At 41.9% G+C, this 14,527-nt stretch overlaps 1 protein-coding gene across 7 annotated transcripts in view; it reads right to left on the bottom strand.

Moving 5' to 3' along the window:
- Positions 1 to 13,502, bottom strand: part of Phc3 (polyhomeotic homolog 3) — a 70,322-nt gene extending 56,820 nt beyond the window's left edge. For 5 of the 7 annotated variants that reach the window (XM_085682373.2, XM_085682377.2, XM_085682378.2 and 2 more), the window contains exons 1-4: positions 13,350 to 13,502; positions 9,633 to 9,798; positions 5,169 to 5,324; positions 1,714 to 1,791 (exon numbers count right to left, since the gene is read on the bottom strand). In XM_085682373.2, coding sequence (XP_085538499.1) covers positions 1,714 to 1,791; positions 5,169 to 5,324; positions 9,633 to 9,798; positions 13,350 to 13,363 — 414 coding nt within the window. In that variant the 5' untranslated portion in view covers positions 13,364 to 13,502. The remainder of the gene's footprint in view (positions 1 to 1,713; positions 1,792 to 5,168; positions 5,325 to 9,632; positions 9,799 to 13,349) is intronic. The other 2 variants (XM_085682374.2, XM_085682380.2) reach the window with 2 other exon arrangements.
- Positions 13,503 to 14,527: the final 1,025 nt, after the last annotated feature.

The raw sequence follows: 14,527 nt of genomic DNA, 5'->3' as shown, positions 1-14,527 counted from the left end.
TCTGTAATGAGATCTGGTGCCCTCTTCAGGCCAGCAAGCATACAGACAGACAGAACACTGTATACATAATAAATAAATAAATCTTAAAAAAAAAACCAATAAACAAAACAAACAAGACATCTATTCTCCCTTCATACTTCTTGTACACAACAAGCCACTCAGTTCTGGCATACTCCATGGTACAGTGCTATCTATCTTAGGACAAGTATCATTATGTCATTACAAGTATATTCACGTGGCCAAGATCAAAATCACTGATGACAACTTATGCAGGAGAGGTTATGGGGAAAGGGAACACTTCTGCATTGCTGGTGGGATTGCAAGCTGGTACAACCCCTTTGGATGTCAGTGTGGTGATTTCTCAGAAAATTAGGAAACAACCTTCCTCAAGACCCAGTAACACCACTTTGGGGTAATATATCCAAAGGATGCTCAATCGTGTCACAAGGATATGTGCTCAGCTATGTTCATAGCAGCTTTGTTTGTCATAGCCAGAACCTGGAAACAACCTAAATGCCCCTCAACCGAAGAATGGATAAGGAAAATGTGGTACATTTATACAATGGAGTACTACACAGCAGAAAGAAATGACATCTTGAATTCTGCAGTCAAATGGATGGAGCTAGAAAACATTATTTTGAGTGAGGTAACCCAGACACAGAAAGACAATTATCACATGTACTCACTCATAGGTGGTTTTTAAACATAAAGCAAAGAAAGCCAGCCTACAAACCATAATCCCAGAGAATTTAGACAACAATGAGGACACTAAGAGAGACTTGCATAGATATAATCTGCATGGGAAGTAGAAAGTAGAAAAAGGGAGCTGAAGAGATGGTTCAAAGGTTAAGAGCACTGGCTGCTCTTCCAGAGGTCCTGAGTTCAATTTCCAGCAACCACATGGTGGTTCACAATCATCTATAATGGGATCTGGTGCCCTCTTCAGGTATGAAGGCATAAATGCAGGAGGAACACTGTATACTTAATAAATGAATAAAATCTTAAAAAAAAAAAGTAGAAAAAGACAAGCCTCCTAAGTAAATTGAGAGCATGGGGACTTTGGGGGAAGATTTAAGGGGGGGGAGGGGAGAGGCAAGGAAGGGAGCAGAGAAAAATATAGAGCTCAATAAATATCAATAAAAAAAGAAAACATAAAAAAAGTTAAGCATTAAAAAAAAAAGTATATTCATGGCCAGGTGGCAGTGGTGCATGTCTTTAATCCTAGCACTCAGGAGGCAGAGGCAGGTGATCTCTGTGAGTTCGAGGCCAGCCTGATCTACAAGAGCTAGTTCCAGGACAGCTAGGACTGTTACACAGGGGAACCCTGCCTCAAAAAACAAAAAACAAAAAAACAAAAAACAAAAGAAAATGTATTCACTTGGAATCACAGTTTCTGTAAGTACCTCACACATAAAGTCATAGACAAAATGCTTGTTGTTTTTTGAGACAGGGTTTCTCTGTGTAGCCCTGGCTGTCCTGAACTCACTCTGTAGGTCACATAGACCCACCTGCCTCTGCCTCCAGAGCTTTGGGCTCACAGGTATACGGCACAAGTGCCTGGAAAAATCCTCACATTTTCAAAAGTTATCTCCAACCTATTACTCCCATTTTCAGGCACTCGTTAATTAAACAACAGTCTCATGAATAATAAGTTTACTTTTGCAAAACAATAATTAAAAACTTTAAGTCTAGGAGAAATTTTAGGATACTTACAGATGTCTGGGACATACTTGACTGCTGTGTGACACTTCCTGTCGGGGATGTAGATGGCCTTCCACTGGACAAGCTTGCCTAGAATAAGAAAACTATTGTAATATGTCTAAAAACTTCCTGGGGGAGGAGGGAACAAACTCTTCCTTGAGTTACAATAATATAAAACTACAATAAAAATTCTCAAGTCTATCTATGAAACAAATCATTTTATATTCAACATGACTTTACCCTGGCCATTTTTTTTTTAAAGAAAAAACAAAGGTGAAAACAAAGGCCCCACTGACTAGTCTTACTTCTACATTTCTGTATTGATTGGTTTTGTGTTACTGTACACATGTGTTTCACAGAACACAACTTCTACCATGTGGGTCCAAGAAATCAAACTCAGCTCAACAAATCTGTTGCCAAGCATAGCAGCAGGTGCCTTTCCCCTCTACGCCATCTCAAAGACCCTAATCTTGCTTTAGCAGCTGCACTCTCATAATGTATGCTATGTTGTCTGAGTTCACTGAGCAGCTAGGACTAGAAGTAGGGTTGCCCTCAACAAACGTCAGCCCCAACCATGTTTCATTATGTCAAGTGTCTACTGAGACTCCTTGCCTGGGAATGACTTGGACCTCACAAACTCTGTAACAGAAGGGAAGAAAGAACAAAATAGCCCAAGACAAGAAAACATAAACCACTCCCATCCGATATTATTATTGTCTATTCCATGAAGTAAAAGTGTTCAAACCAGGGCTAGAAAGATGGCTCAATAGTTAAGAGAGCTACTCTTGCAGATGGAGCAGGGTTGGATTCCTAGCATTCATGGAAAGTGGCTCACAACTGCCTGTCACTGCAGCTCCAGGGGATCCAATGCCCCCTTCTGGCCTCCACAGGCTCTAACATACAGGTGAGCACACACACACACACACACACACACACACACACATACATAAATGAATAATAAAATACTTAAATACGTAAATAATAAAATAAAAGGGAAAGAAAAACTGGAAGTTTGGCTATAGGGGAAGGGGTGGGGGTGGAGCTCAACCACAAGGAGAAAACTCTAGATGACTCTCTTTTCAGTTGTTTTTGTTGGAGTCTGTGTACCAATTTGGTGATGTTATCTTTATACATTGGTATGCATTCTTTTACTTGGAAGCCTCATCCAACAGGATACTCTGCTCCAACTGGCCATGTACACTGGGAACTTTAGCTAGTTGGATGGGGGGTTTTGCTGGTCTTGCAAATCCCTGATCTGATATTACTTTTCTGGTGTTATTTGTGCTGGTACTTGGGAGTCTTACCTGATGGGACACTCTTCTTAACCCAGGGCATTCCATTACGAACTCCAACTGACGACCTCAGTGGGGCTTGCCCCTATTTTGACCACCTAATTTGATGTTTTTATTTCTACCTATTTATCTAATACATTACTTTCTCTTACTATCTACTTAACAAACTCATTCATTCAAAACATAAAATAAGCCAGGTGGTGGTGGGGCACACCTTTAATCCCAGCAGTCAGGAGGCAGAGGCAGGTGAAGCTCTGAGTTTGACGCCAGCCTGGTCTACAGAGTAAATTCACCAGGACAGCCAATGCTACACAGAGAAACCCTGTCTCAAAAAACAAAACAAAACAAAAAATATGACTATGGTAGATCATTCTCCAGACTGTAAGAACACTCATCATCAATTTCATTCTACGTTATCTTTAAAAGTTGAATTTCGGGGCTAGAGACAGCTTAGGGGTTAAGAGCTCTGGCCGCTCTTCCAGAGGACCCAGGTTCAATGCCCAGCACCCACATGGCAGCTCACAACTGTTTGTAACTCCAGTTCCAAGGGGTCAGACACCTTTGTACCAATGCACATAAAATAATGTTAAATAAATTTTTAAAAAAACTTTTAAAAAAAAGAAGTTGAGTTCGTACTCCAACATGAAAAGGAAACTAAGCGTTGCAGAGATGGCTCTGTGGTAAGAACACTTGCTCTGTAAGCCCAAGGACACTGAGTTTAAATCCCTAGCATTCACATAAAAAGCCAGACATGGCTTTACACTCCTTTAAACCCAGTATTGAAGGACAAAGGCAGGGAGATCCTACATGCTGTAGCCTAGCTGTAACAGTGAGCTTCTGGTTCCTGAGAGACCCTGTTTCAAGGCAAACAGATAGGAGAGCTATAGAGAGAGAAAACTAAAGATGCCTGGCATCCTACTCTGGCTTCCACATATGCACACATGGGTATAATCATTACACATTTAGATACATACAATCACACACTCATAGGGAATCTCACATAACAAACCAAAACCACTAATAATTTTATTTAAAAAGGAAATGAAAATTGGTAGTTGTGATGCATGCTTTTAATCCCAGCACTGAGGAAGAAGCAGGCAGATCCCCTAGTTCCAGGCCAGCCTGGTCTACAGAGCGAGTTCCAGGGCAGCTAGGGCTACACAAGAAAAGAAAAAAGAAAAGAAAAGAAAAGAAAAGGAAAGGAAACTCAAGCTATAGCAAGTCAATGGGTTTCAATTTTCTTAACTCATATACATATGTGTTATTTAAAATATTATTCTAAATTCTACTATTGAAGCCGGTTGATGGTGGCGCACGCCTTTAATCCCAGCACTCAGGAGGCAGAGGCAGGCGAATGAATCTCTGTGAGTTTGAGGCCAGACTGGTCTACAGAGTGAGTTCCAGGTCAGCCAGGGATACACAGAGAAACCATGTCTCAAAAAGACAAAACAAAACAATAACAAAAAAAAAATTCTACTGTTGAAGCCTAGCATAGTGGTACACATCTCTAATATTAGCATTTGGGAGGCAGAAGCAAGTGGATTTCCATGAGAATGAGGCAAGCCTGGGCTGCATAAGTAAGCAGACACTGCCTTTGAAAAAAGAAAACAAAAATCAAAAGTACACTATTGAAAAGAAGCAAAATACCTACAGATATCAGAAAAACATCATTTTTCAGGTTCTGAGAATTAAGATTATTTTTTGTTGAGATTTAAGATTAACAACTAAATCTCACAAAAAGTTTAAATTGTACAATATTAACGAAAATGTTTTTAAGACACAAACTAATGATAAAATTTAAGTTACTGATAGGACTGATTTCATTTTCCTCTTATACTTTTATTCCACTTGATATTCTTTAATGAATATAAACTACAGACATAAAAAGAAAAAAACTAGCTTACTTTTGGATTTAAAAAAATGTAATTCATGTAACCTTAAGTATTCAGTGTTGTCCCTAAAATTTCGGAGACAAAAGTACACCATATATAGAACATTTATCTACCTTAGATAAAGAGCAACAAGACAACATACAAACCTATCCATTCTCCTCCCAGTGAACTTGTACCTATCTCCTCTAGTGGAAACAAGCACGGACGTTAAGAACGCTGACAGGACACCTGCCTATTTATTTCCAGCTGTGACTATCTGACACACTGTCCGCTATGTTCTCACCTGGACAGCAGCGAGGCTCTGGAGCTGGGAGCTGCTGAGATGCTGCTGCTGAAGAGCAGCCGTGTGCAGCATCAAGTGCTGTTGCTGAGCCGCGTACATCTGCTGGAGGTACTGAGCAGCCGAGCTGGGGGGGCGATGCAATGCCTGTTGAATTACCTGTGATAAGGTAAGGGACCCTATGTCAAACCAGCATCTCAACCTCTGCCTTTTCCCCTCTGGTTTCGAGGTTTTATGCATGCTGAGCTTAGGCTCCACCATTGAAACTTCAGATCAACCATCAGCTTTAACCACAAACTTCAGTATAAAAAGTTCAGTTTAAGTTTTTACTATTTTAATACTCAATGTCATTAACCTTATTGAGACATTTACCTATTGTTACATATCACTAGGTTAATTACCCAGATCATACACTTAAAGTAGAATGGCAAATATACATGAAATCTTAAAATCTCATTAGTAGTCAAAAAAAATTACTAAGTGAAGGGATATAGTAAGTTACACCTTTAGGATGGACAAAGATCCAAAAGAATACTACTACTGACTCTAAAAATAACCCTTCCTACACTAGTAGTAAGAATTTAAGTTTTATAGACTTTCTGAATACAGCTTGGTAGGTTTCAGCGCATATGTAAAAAGAGTACTTTCACCATGCAGTCATTACCAACAGCAATACAAACAAACGCAATGACCGCCAGCTACACGTCCAGCAAGTTCATAAAAATGGCTGGAACAAAGAAGTGGGTTTAACTTTCAACTGAACTTGAATTTTAGTTTTAATAAATTGCTACAGGTATGCCTAGTGACTTCTGTATTTTACAGTGCAGATACAGAGCTATATGATACAAAGTACTAATATATTTCAAGGTAAAGAAAATCACTGAGTAGGATAGTATTTGGTCTTAAAATACTCAAGTAAATAACAAGGTAAGTATGATGAACTTAGTGTCTGGTTTGAACTTTTCTACACATGTCTGAAAGTCCTTCAATTATATTAAACACTGTATAAAATTAAACAAGTTTTTCTCTTTGAAAATGACTCAATAATTTTTAAATTTTTAAAAAATACCGGATTTTTTTTTGTTTCCACATAGGACTAGTCTTAATCTTTGTTTTAAAACTGTATTTCTTTATTTGTGTACTGATGTACCAAGGCATGTGTGCGTGGGGTCAGAGGAAACTTGCAGAACCTGGTTCTCTCCTTCCACCATGTGAACTCTAGGAATCAAACTCAGGCTGTTGGGCTCAAATACAAATGCCTTTATCTGCTGAGCCATCTCACCAGCTCCCAGAACTCTGGAGGAAGAATATTTTAACAACTACTAGAGCTGGGGAACTGGCTCAGTGAAGGGCCTAAGTATGGCCCCCAACACCATGTGGCAGTTTACAACTGCCTATAACTGCAGTTCCAGAGCACCTGACACCATCTTTGGGTGGAGAAGTAGCACACATGTGGTACACATATATACACGCAGGCAAAAACACACATTAAAAACACATATATAGGGCTGGAGTGATGGCTCAACTGTCAAGAACACTTGCTCTTCCAAAGGACCCAGACTTAGTTCCCAGCAGCAGTGTGGCTCTCAACCATCCACAGCTCCAGTTCTAGAGAATGGGACACCCTCTTCTGGCCTTCATGGGCACTTCATGCACTTGGTGGACATACACACATGCAGTCAAAACACTTACATAAATAAATCCAATCTTTTGAATAAAATTGAGTGATTTTGTTTAAAATAAACTCATAAAAATCATTAATTATAGTAATTATTAATAGATACAAAATCTGAGCCCCCACAGAGGTCAATCATTCTAAAAAGACAATAGAAAAAGCCTCCTTCCATCTGTTCAAAAGATAAGTCAGACTGCCTCATCACACGCACTGTGACTCTGGATCAGCAGAGCTCCAATCTCAGCACTACAGCAGGGTTTCACAGTACCCATGGAGCAAAAGTACTATAACCCACAGGAAGTCAGGAGAGCTGACATAAAGTCATGAAGTCCTTAACTCAGATTTTCATGAGTTACCATTTATTTGTATTCCTATCTCTCAAACTACACACTGTTCCTGTTACGGAGTCTTCTCAGATTCCTAGCTGAGTACTCATAGCCAAAGACTATGGACAAAACACTAAATGATCCAGACCTACAATATTTCTCTTTGGTCAGATAAATCCACATATGATCTTCTAATTCCATAACAAATTTCTACAAACTCACACTGAGTAACAAGTGAACAGGCAGTCTGATGACCAGTTCTCTCAGTACAGCCAGTGTCAGCAGTCCGCCCACCACAGACACCCAGCACTGAAACTGCACGTTATAGCACAGCACACCATTCTTACTGCTTCTCTACGGAAACCAGGGTGAAGAAAATCCACATGACTAAAACAGAAGATACTTAATTGGGTAAATGAACATGGCTTTGAAGACATCTTAGATGAGGTAATTCAGTAATCTGTAATAACTAGAGTCTGAGCTTCCTGACAGACCTAGCAGCGCCTGCTCAGTAACATTTCATTTATGAATTTATCCAGTTTAAGTGAAAAATGAAAAAACAAGGCCGGGCGGTGGTGGCGCACGCCTTTAATCCCAGCACTTGAGAGGCAGGCGGATCTCTGTGAGTTTGAGGCCAGCCTGGTCTACAAGAGCTAGTTCCAGGACAGGCACCAAAGCTACAGAGAAACCTTGTCTCAAAAAACCAAAAAAAAAAAAAGAAAAAAAGAAAAATGAAAAAACAGCATAGTCAAATATCATACCATCTGTATGTTCTTCCATATAATATTCTTCCACATATAATTCACACAGAGAAAACATAAGGCATTAGAAGCATACTGTGCATTTGAGTTTGAATTTCTGCTTTGCTGACTAGGTCTAAAACTGTCTTCTATCTACCATGGAAGAACAGAGCACAGGGAGGAGTGTAGCATAAACAGTGAAGAAAACAACTATTAAAGAACATTTTGATTCTCAGCATTAAAAAAAAAAACCACAACTTCACAACTTTAAAGAATGCAACTGAGGATCCTATAAAATGAAGACAAGTAACATGGAAGCAGCAAGAATGCAGAGTAGCTAATGGCAGAAGCTGAAGTCAGAAAACCTACCAGCAATGTGAATTTGGAATTATTTAGCCTATTTGAAACACTGATTTTCCCACTTGTAAAATGCCCACTGTACAGAGGTCTGTTGAGGATTAAACAAAATAATCCACATAAGGAAAGCATTCATCAAATGCTTGGCACAAAAAGTTGTTCAACAGACAGACACTACTGTCATTTATTAGAAACGCGTATGTCCCCCATACAATTCTCGATGCTTCACTTAATTCTCACAGTAACTGATAAAAGTACAGTGTTATCCTCATCTTACTGCTTCCTGGGGCTCAAGGAGACAATCATGTCTTTTGCCCAAGGACACACAGATATTAAGAATAATGAAAAAAGAGTTCAAACAAAGAACCCATCAGACTGCAACCTCATGTCTTTTTTAAAACAATACTTTATTGTCTCTATTGGAATAAAGTTAAACTAAGTCAATTTTACTTTCTCAATTAAGTGACTGCATAAAGATTTTTCAAAATATTCTCTTCCCTCTCTACCCAAGAGGCTGTAGAGCTGTCCTGCTTAGAGTTCTTACATCGCCTGGAGGTGAGACATTCTCTCTAAATCACTGGTGGGCTCAAATATGAAACCCTATTGAAACAACTATCCTAAACATCTTACACATAATATTTTCACTCTCACAGTGGTACATAGAGACGTTCAATTATAATTTTCCTGACACATAATCTTTTTTTAATTTTTTTTAAAAACTACCTTTTCTGATTTTATCTGCCAAATCCTTTTTGTACTCCTTCCCCTCATCTTGCTCCCTCCACCTTCCCTCCCCCCCTCCCACCCTCCATCCCACTCCTCAGAGAGGGCAAGGCTTCCCACAGGGAGTCAACAAAGTCTAGCACATTGCTTTGAGGCAGGACAAGGCCCTTGCCACCACATCTAGGCTGTACAAAGTATCCATCCAAAGAGAATGGGTTTCCAAAAAGCTAGTACACGCAGTAGGAATAAATCCTGGTGCCACTGCCAGTGGTCCCACAGTCTGCCCTAGTCATACAACTGTCACCAACACTCAGAGGGTCTAGTTTGGTCCTGTACTGGTTCCCTCACTGCCTAACACATAATCTTATAAGATTCATACGAATAAATGTAAGGCCTCTCAATAGTACAATTATTAAATACCTTTATTGGTTTTTAAAAACTTAATATTATTTCTTTTCTTTTACTTGATTTTTGACAATGCTAGAAAACAAACACAGACTAGCAAGCACTCAACCACTGAGCTGCATTCACAGACTGAACCATTCCAATTCTATCTTAGGATATGAATCAACACGTACAACTGACTTAGGAACAAAACAGTACGCCACCTTCAGTCTTAACCTCCCCATGCATATAGCTGAAATACCTGAACAGCATGTCGGTCTGAACCACTGTAGACAGAGATCTGCGGTTGCTGCATTCGAGAGGAGGAAGTGGTGATAGTGGTGGTGGTAGTGCTATTGGCTGTTGTTGACACTGACGATGTTCCAGAGTTTGGTTCGCTATCCATAGCTGCACTGTGATCCTTAAATCTGCAGACAACACAAAGGATCAGTACTGGTAAAAAGCACTATTTTATGAGCTTTAATGAATACTCACTACAAACACAATTAGTTAAGAGTCTAAATGTCTAGGAAGGCCTTAATACAATAAAGCTAGCACACAATCACCAAATAGAAGGGAAACATACTTCCCCCAAACACAGAATAGTTGATAGTAATATCTGCTAAACGGAATTCAAATGACTCAGAACAGTAACTGAGACCAAGGCTAGATTGAAGTTCATGTTTGTATTATTGAAAAAGGACAGATTTGAGAGACAGGCGAGTAGATACAGGGTCCCAGTCCTAATCAAGAACTATCTGCAATTGACACCCATTGGCAACTGGAAAATAAATTTTCTCCAAAGAAGTCTCACTGGATATATCTATCAATGACACTTCAGGGCAGGTCCCATGCCCAGAAGTTAGTCAATGCAAAGTGAACTTTCAAGGACCTTTTGCTTCATTTTGGCAATTTTTGTCTAGAATTGATCTTTTGGTTATTTATTTTGATTTTCGCTTTTGTGGGCCGTTAGGGGGGTATACATTTCTGGGTTTCTTTTTTCTTCCCATTCCCCAAGACAAGGTTTCTCTGAGTAGTCCTGGCTGTCCTCAAATTCAGAGATCTACCTGCCTCTGCCTCCCAAGTGCTGGGATCAGGCACGCGCCACTACCACCCAGCTGTTTCTGGGGTTTTGTTTTTGTTTTTATGTTTGCTTAAAAAAGACTGAGAGGAAAAGAACAGAGCTGAATAGGTAGGGAGATAGGGAGAATCTGGGAGGAATTGGAGAGGGAAAAAACATAATCAAAATATATTGTATGAAAACATTTTTCAATCAAAAGGATAGATTTGAAGCCCAGAGGTGGTGTTGCAGGCCTTCAATCCCAGCTCTCAGGAGGCACAGAGGCAGGCAGATCTCTGTGAGTTCGAGGATATCCTGATCTTCAGAGTTTCAGGACAGCCAGGGCTACACAGAACACAGAGAGACCCTGCCTCAAAAAAAAAAAAAAAGTAGATTTGAAACCAATATCAGAGTTTCTTGCTTATTTATGCCTTCTTAGGTGTCTGCAGGGAAGAGTTCATATGTGTCTGTGTGCACCTGTACATGCATATGGGGAGTTATGAACAGTTCTAAAGCCACAATGTGGGTGCAAGAATTGAACTCAGGTCCTTTGCTAACTGCTGGCCATCTCTCCATCCCTCCAAGTCATTCTTAGCTATACTTTAGAGAAGATTCCTAAGGACTTAAAATCACTAGTTTAACTGTAGGTGCCATACAGTTATTTAAAAAGTCTCAGGAAACCTGGTATGGTGGCACACACATATGTAATTCCAGCATTTAGGGAAGGTCGTCCTTAGCTAAATATGGCCAACCTGGGCTACACAAGATCCTGCCTCTTAAAAAGAAAAGTAATTAATTAAGGAATAAAAATTAAAAAGTTAGTGGGGTTGAAGAGATGGTTCAATAGTTAGACCACTAGTTATTCTTGCAAAGAGCCTGGGCTGATGCTCAGCACCCACACAGAGACTCATAACCCTCCAAAACTGAGTCCCTGGATCAGATGCCTTCTGCTGTCCTCTGAGGAGCCAGGCACAAACCATGGAGTAATGCTGAGACATATATGCAGGCAAAATACCCATACATATAAACATTTTAAGTTATTTTTTTTACAGCTCTCAGTAGCTTTTTTTATTAGTCTACAACATTGTCCTTAGTAATTCTAGTACAGAGTTTAGCTTACTAACAGATGAGTCCACTGAAGGAAATGAAGTAGTCAATAAAAGCAACTTCTTTTGTTTGTTTGTTTGTTTTTGTTTTTCGAGACAGGGTTTTTCAGTGTAGCTTTGGAGCCTGTCCTGGAACTAGCTCTTGTAGACCAGACTGGCCTCGAACTCAGAGATCCACCTGCCTCTGCCTCCCGAGTGCTGGGATTAAAGGTGTGCGCTACCACCACCCACGGCAACTTCTTACATCCTTACAAAAATCTTTTTTCATGGAGAATTGCTCTAAAATTTGGGGCGGTGGTAGAATATAATTGACTCACTTTCCTATATACAGCTAGTAAAATATATTTTTGTAGCAAACTTTATAATCTTTTTCCTCCAGTATTACAATCTTATGTCATTTACGCTGTGGTGCAAAGTTTCACCGAAATAAATGTTTTAATAAACTCAAAGCTCTGAGGTCAATTGCAAAGGCTTCCATGTTGTTGCAAACTGAAACCACACTAGCTGTCACTCCAGGGTTGGGGAGACACACGGGGAGGCTTTACTAGTTTCCTCTTTCCTTATGTGTCTTTTTCTCCTGAGAAATAAAATTTAACCCAAGTGACATTCCCATCGTTGACAAGAATGAAACAAGGGCATTGCTTGTCTTTCTAAAACAAAGTAGGGGATCATGGTGAGACTCACATTCTCCAGCCCACCACCCCTGAATTAACATTCACTTCACAGAAGTGAGGGGAAAATGGAGAGGAGGGATTTCTCACTACTTTTTTATTGTAAATTTAATCACACACTTTTATACTTCGCTGCTATTTTTTTAATTGCCTTCTAATCAGCAAACCATAGTATCATCCGGCACCTGTTTAATATGACGCGCAATCAGCAGTAAGGTAAAATCTTACTCAAACTACCCTCTGTCATGACACTTCTGCACCATGTACCAATCCAAAAACCCAGTCCAAACCCTGGTCTTTCAAAGTCTTATTCTGCTCAGCTGTGTTCTCAAGTCCAAAGGCGATGGCAAGTAGTTCTGACTAACCAAAAATGGTCACAGAGAATCTAGACATTAATTCTAAACATTGGTGGGTGCAACTGACCAAAAATCATCGCATTACGTTTCGAGGCCTGGTACAAAAGAACACTTTCGGTAAGTGCATGGGCTTGGCGTGGAAATACCTGCACCGTTCGGCTCTGCCCCACCAGAGGCCTACCCGGGAACCGCTGAAGTTTCGAGTCGCTAACCTAGCATACCATCACAGCGCCACCCAAGAATGCGGCCCTCCGGGAAGGACGCACGCCGCTGCAGCCCGAACCCGGAGGGGGACCACCAGGAAAGGCCCGGTGCCTCGGCCGCTCGGACGCCTCCCCGCGGTCCCCGGCCGTCCCCGGCTCCGCGGTCCCGCCGCACGGACGGACAGACGGCTTTCGGCCGCAGGAACCAGCGCGGAGGCCTGGCGGCGGCCGCCCAGCCCGACACACCTCGGAGGGGCCCGCGGCCAGGGTGACAGCCCGGGAAGAGCGCTCCAGGGCTCGCGTCCGGGGAGACCCCGGAGGCCCGGGTTCCCGGGGTGGCCGTACGGGTAGGGCCGCGCGGCGGCGGGGCCGGACCGCGCCGTACGCACTCCCGAGGGGAGGCTGACCGGACCTGCCACCCTCCTCCTCCTCCCCCGCCCCGGCTCCCCCACCACGCCGGGACTCTCGCCTCTCCTCAACCCTGCACTGTCAGCCTCGGGGCCCTGAGAGCTCCCTCGGGGGGACGTGTCGCTGCCCTCACTCGCCCCCCGGTTACGACATCAGTCACCAGCAAGTCACTCACTCCGCTTCCGCCATCTTCTCTCCTCCATCACTAACACGGGGTGCGCATGCGCCTCCCCTTCCCTTCGCCCGAGCCGAGGGGCGGGATCCGAGCTGCCCAGGGGGGCCCCTAAGGTCACGTGAGGCCGAGAGTCGCCGTCTCCCTCCCACCTCAGCTCTCTGCGAAGTGGCCGATCTTTAGCTGTGCTTCTCAGCCACCCGCTAGTTCTAGTCAGAATCTTTGCCTGAGGCCAGGGTCTGCGACTAAAATAGAAAAAGTTCTGCTAAGCACAGGAAATACAGAAGTTGGTCGAGTACTTGCAGGAAGTCCTGGTTTCAATCCCCAGCACTGCATAAACCAGGTGGGGTGGGACCCGTGGAAAGTGTAAGCAAGAGAAATTATAAAAATTCAAAGACATCCTAGGCTATATAGAAAAGCTAGTCTGGGCTATATGAAACCGGAGACCTTGTCTCAAAAAAAAAAAGCCAAAAATTGCCTACAACTGTAAAATATTAAATACGTGTATCCGAAGTAGTCTTAATCTGCTGAGTGGATTTTGTAGACATCCATACACATACATCATTTTACTTCACAGATCCGTGAAGCATGTAACAGATAGTTCTGTTCTTGACTGGAAAAAGAAGCATACTGATCATAAATAATGTCTCATGTTTGCTGGATCAGTCAGGGTTATTGTTGCTGTGAGGAAAGACCATGCCCAAAGCACCTTGGGAGGAAAGGGTTATTTTGGCTTACACTTCCATCACAGTTCACCATCAAAGGAAATCAGAACAGGAACTCAAACAGGGGTCGGAACCTGGAGGCAGGAGTGGATCCAGAGGTCCTGGAGGATGCTGCTAACTGGTTTGTTCAGCCTGCTTTCTTATAGGACCCAGGACCACCAGCCCAGGGGTGACCTCACTCACAAGGACCGGACATTCATCATTAATTAAGAAAATGCCCAGCAGGCTTGCTACAGCCTGATCTTATGGAGGCATTTCCTCTCTGGAGGCTCTTTCCTCGCAAATGACTCCAGCTTGTGTCAAGTTGACATAAAACTAGCCAGTACAACTGACCCCTTGTCAATTTGACACAGAAACATATCACTGGTAAGCCACAACCGGTCCATTCTTTTTCATGCCCAAGATCACACATAAAGACATCACAATAGAAAACTTTCCAAGCGTCGACTGTCCCAC

The sequence above is a fragment of the Myodes glareolus genome, chromosome 20 (genome assembly GCF_982192425.1).
Source record: "Myodes glareolus chromosome 20, mMyoGla1.1, whole genome shotgun sequence".
NCBI classification, from domain to species: Eukaryota; Metazoa; Chordata; class Mammalia; order Rodentia; family Cricetidae; genus Myodes; species Myodes glareolus.
This window is presented reverse-complemented; position numbering and strand designations above follow the sequence as displayed.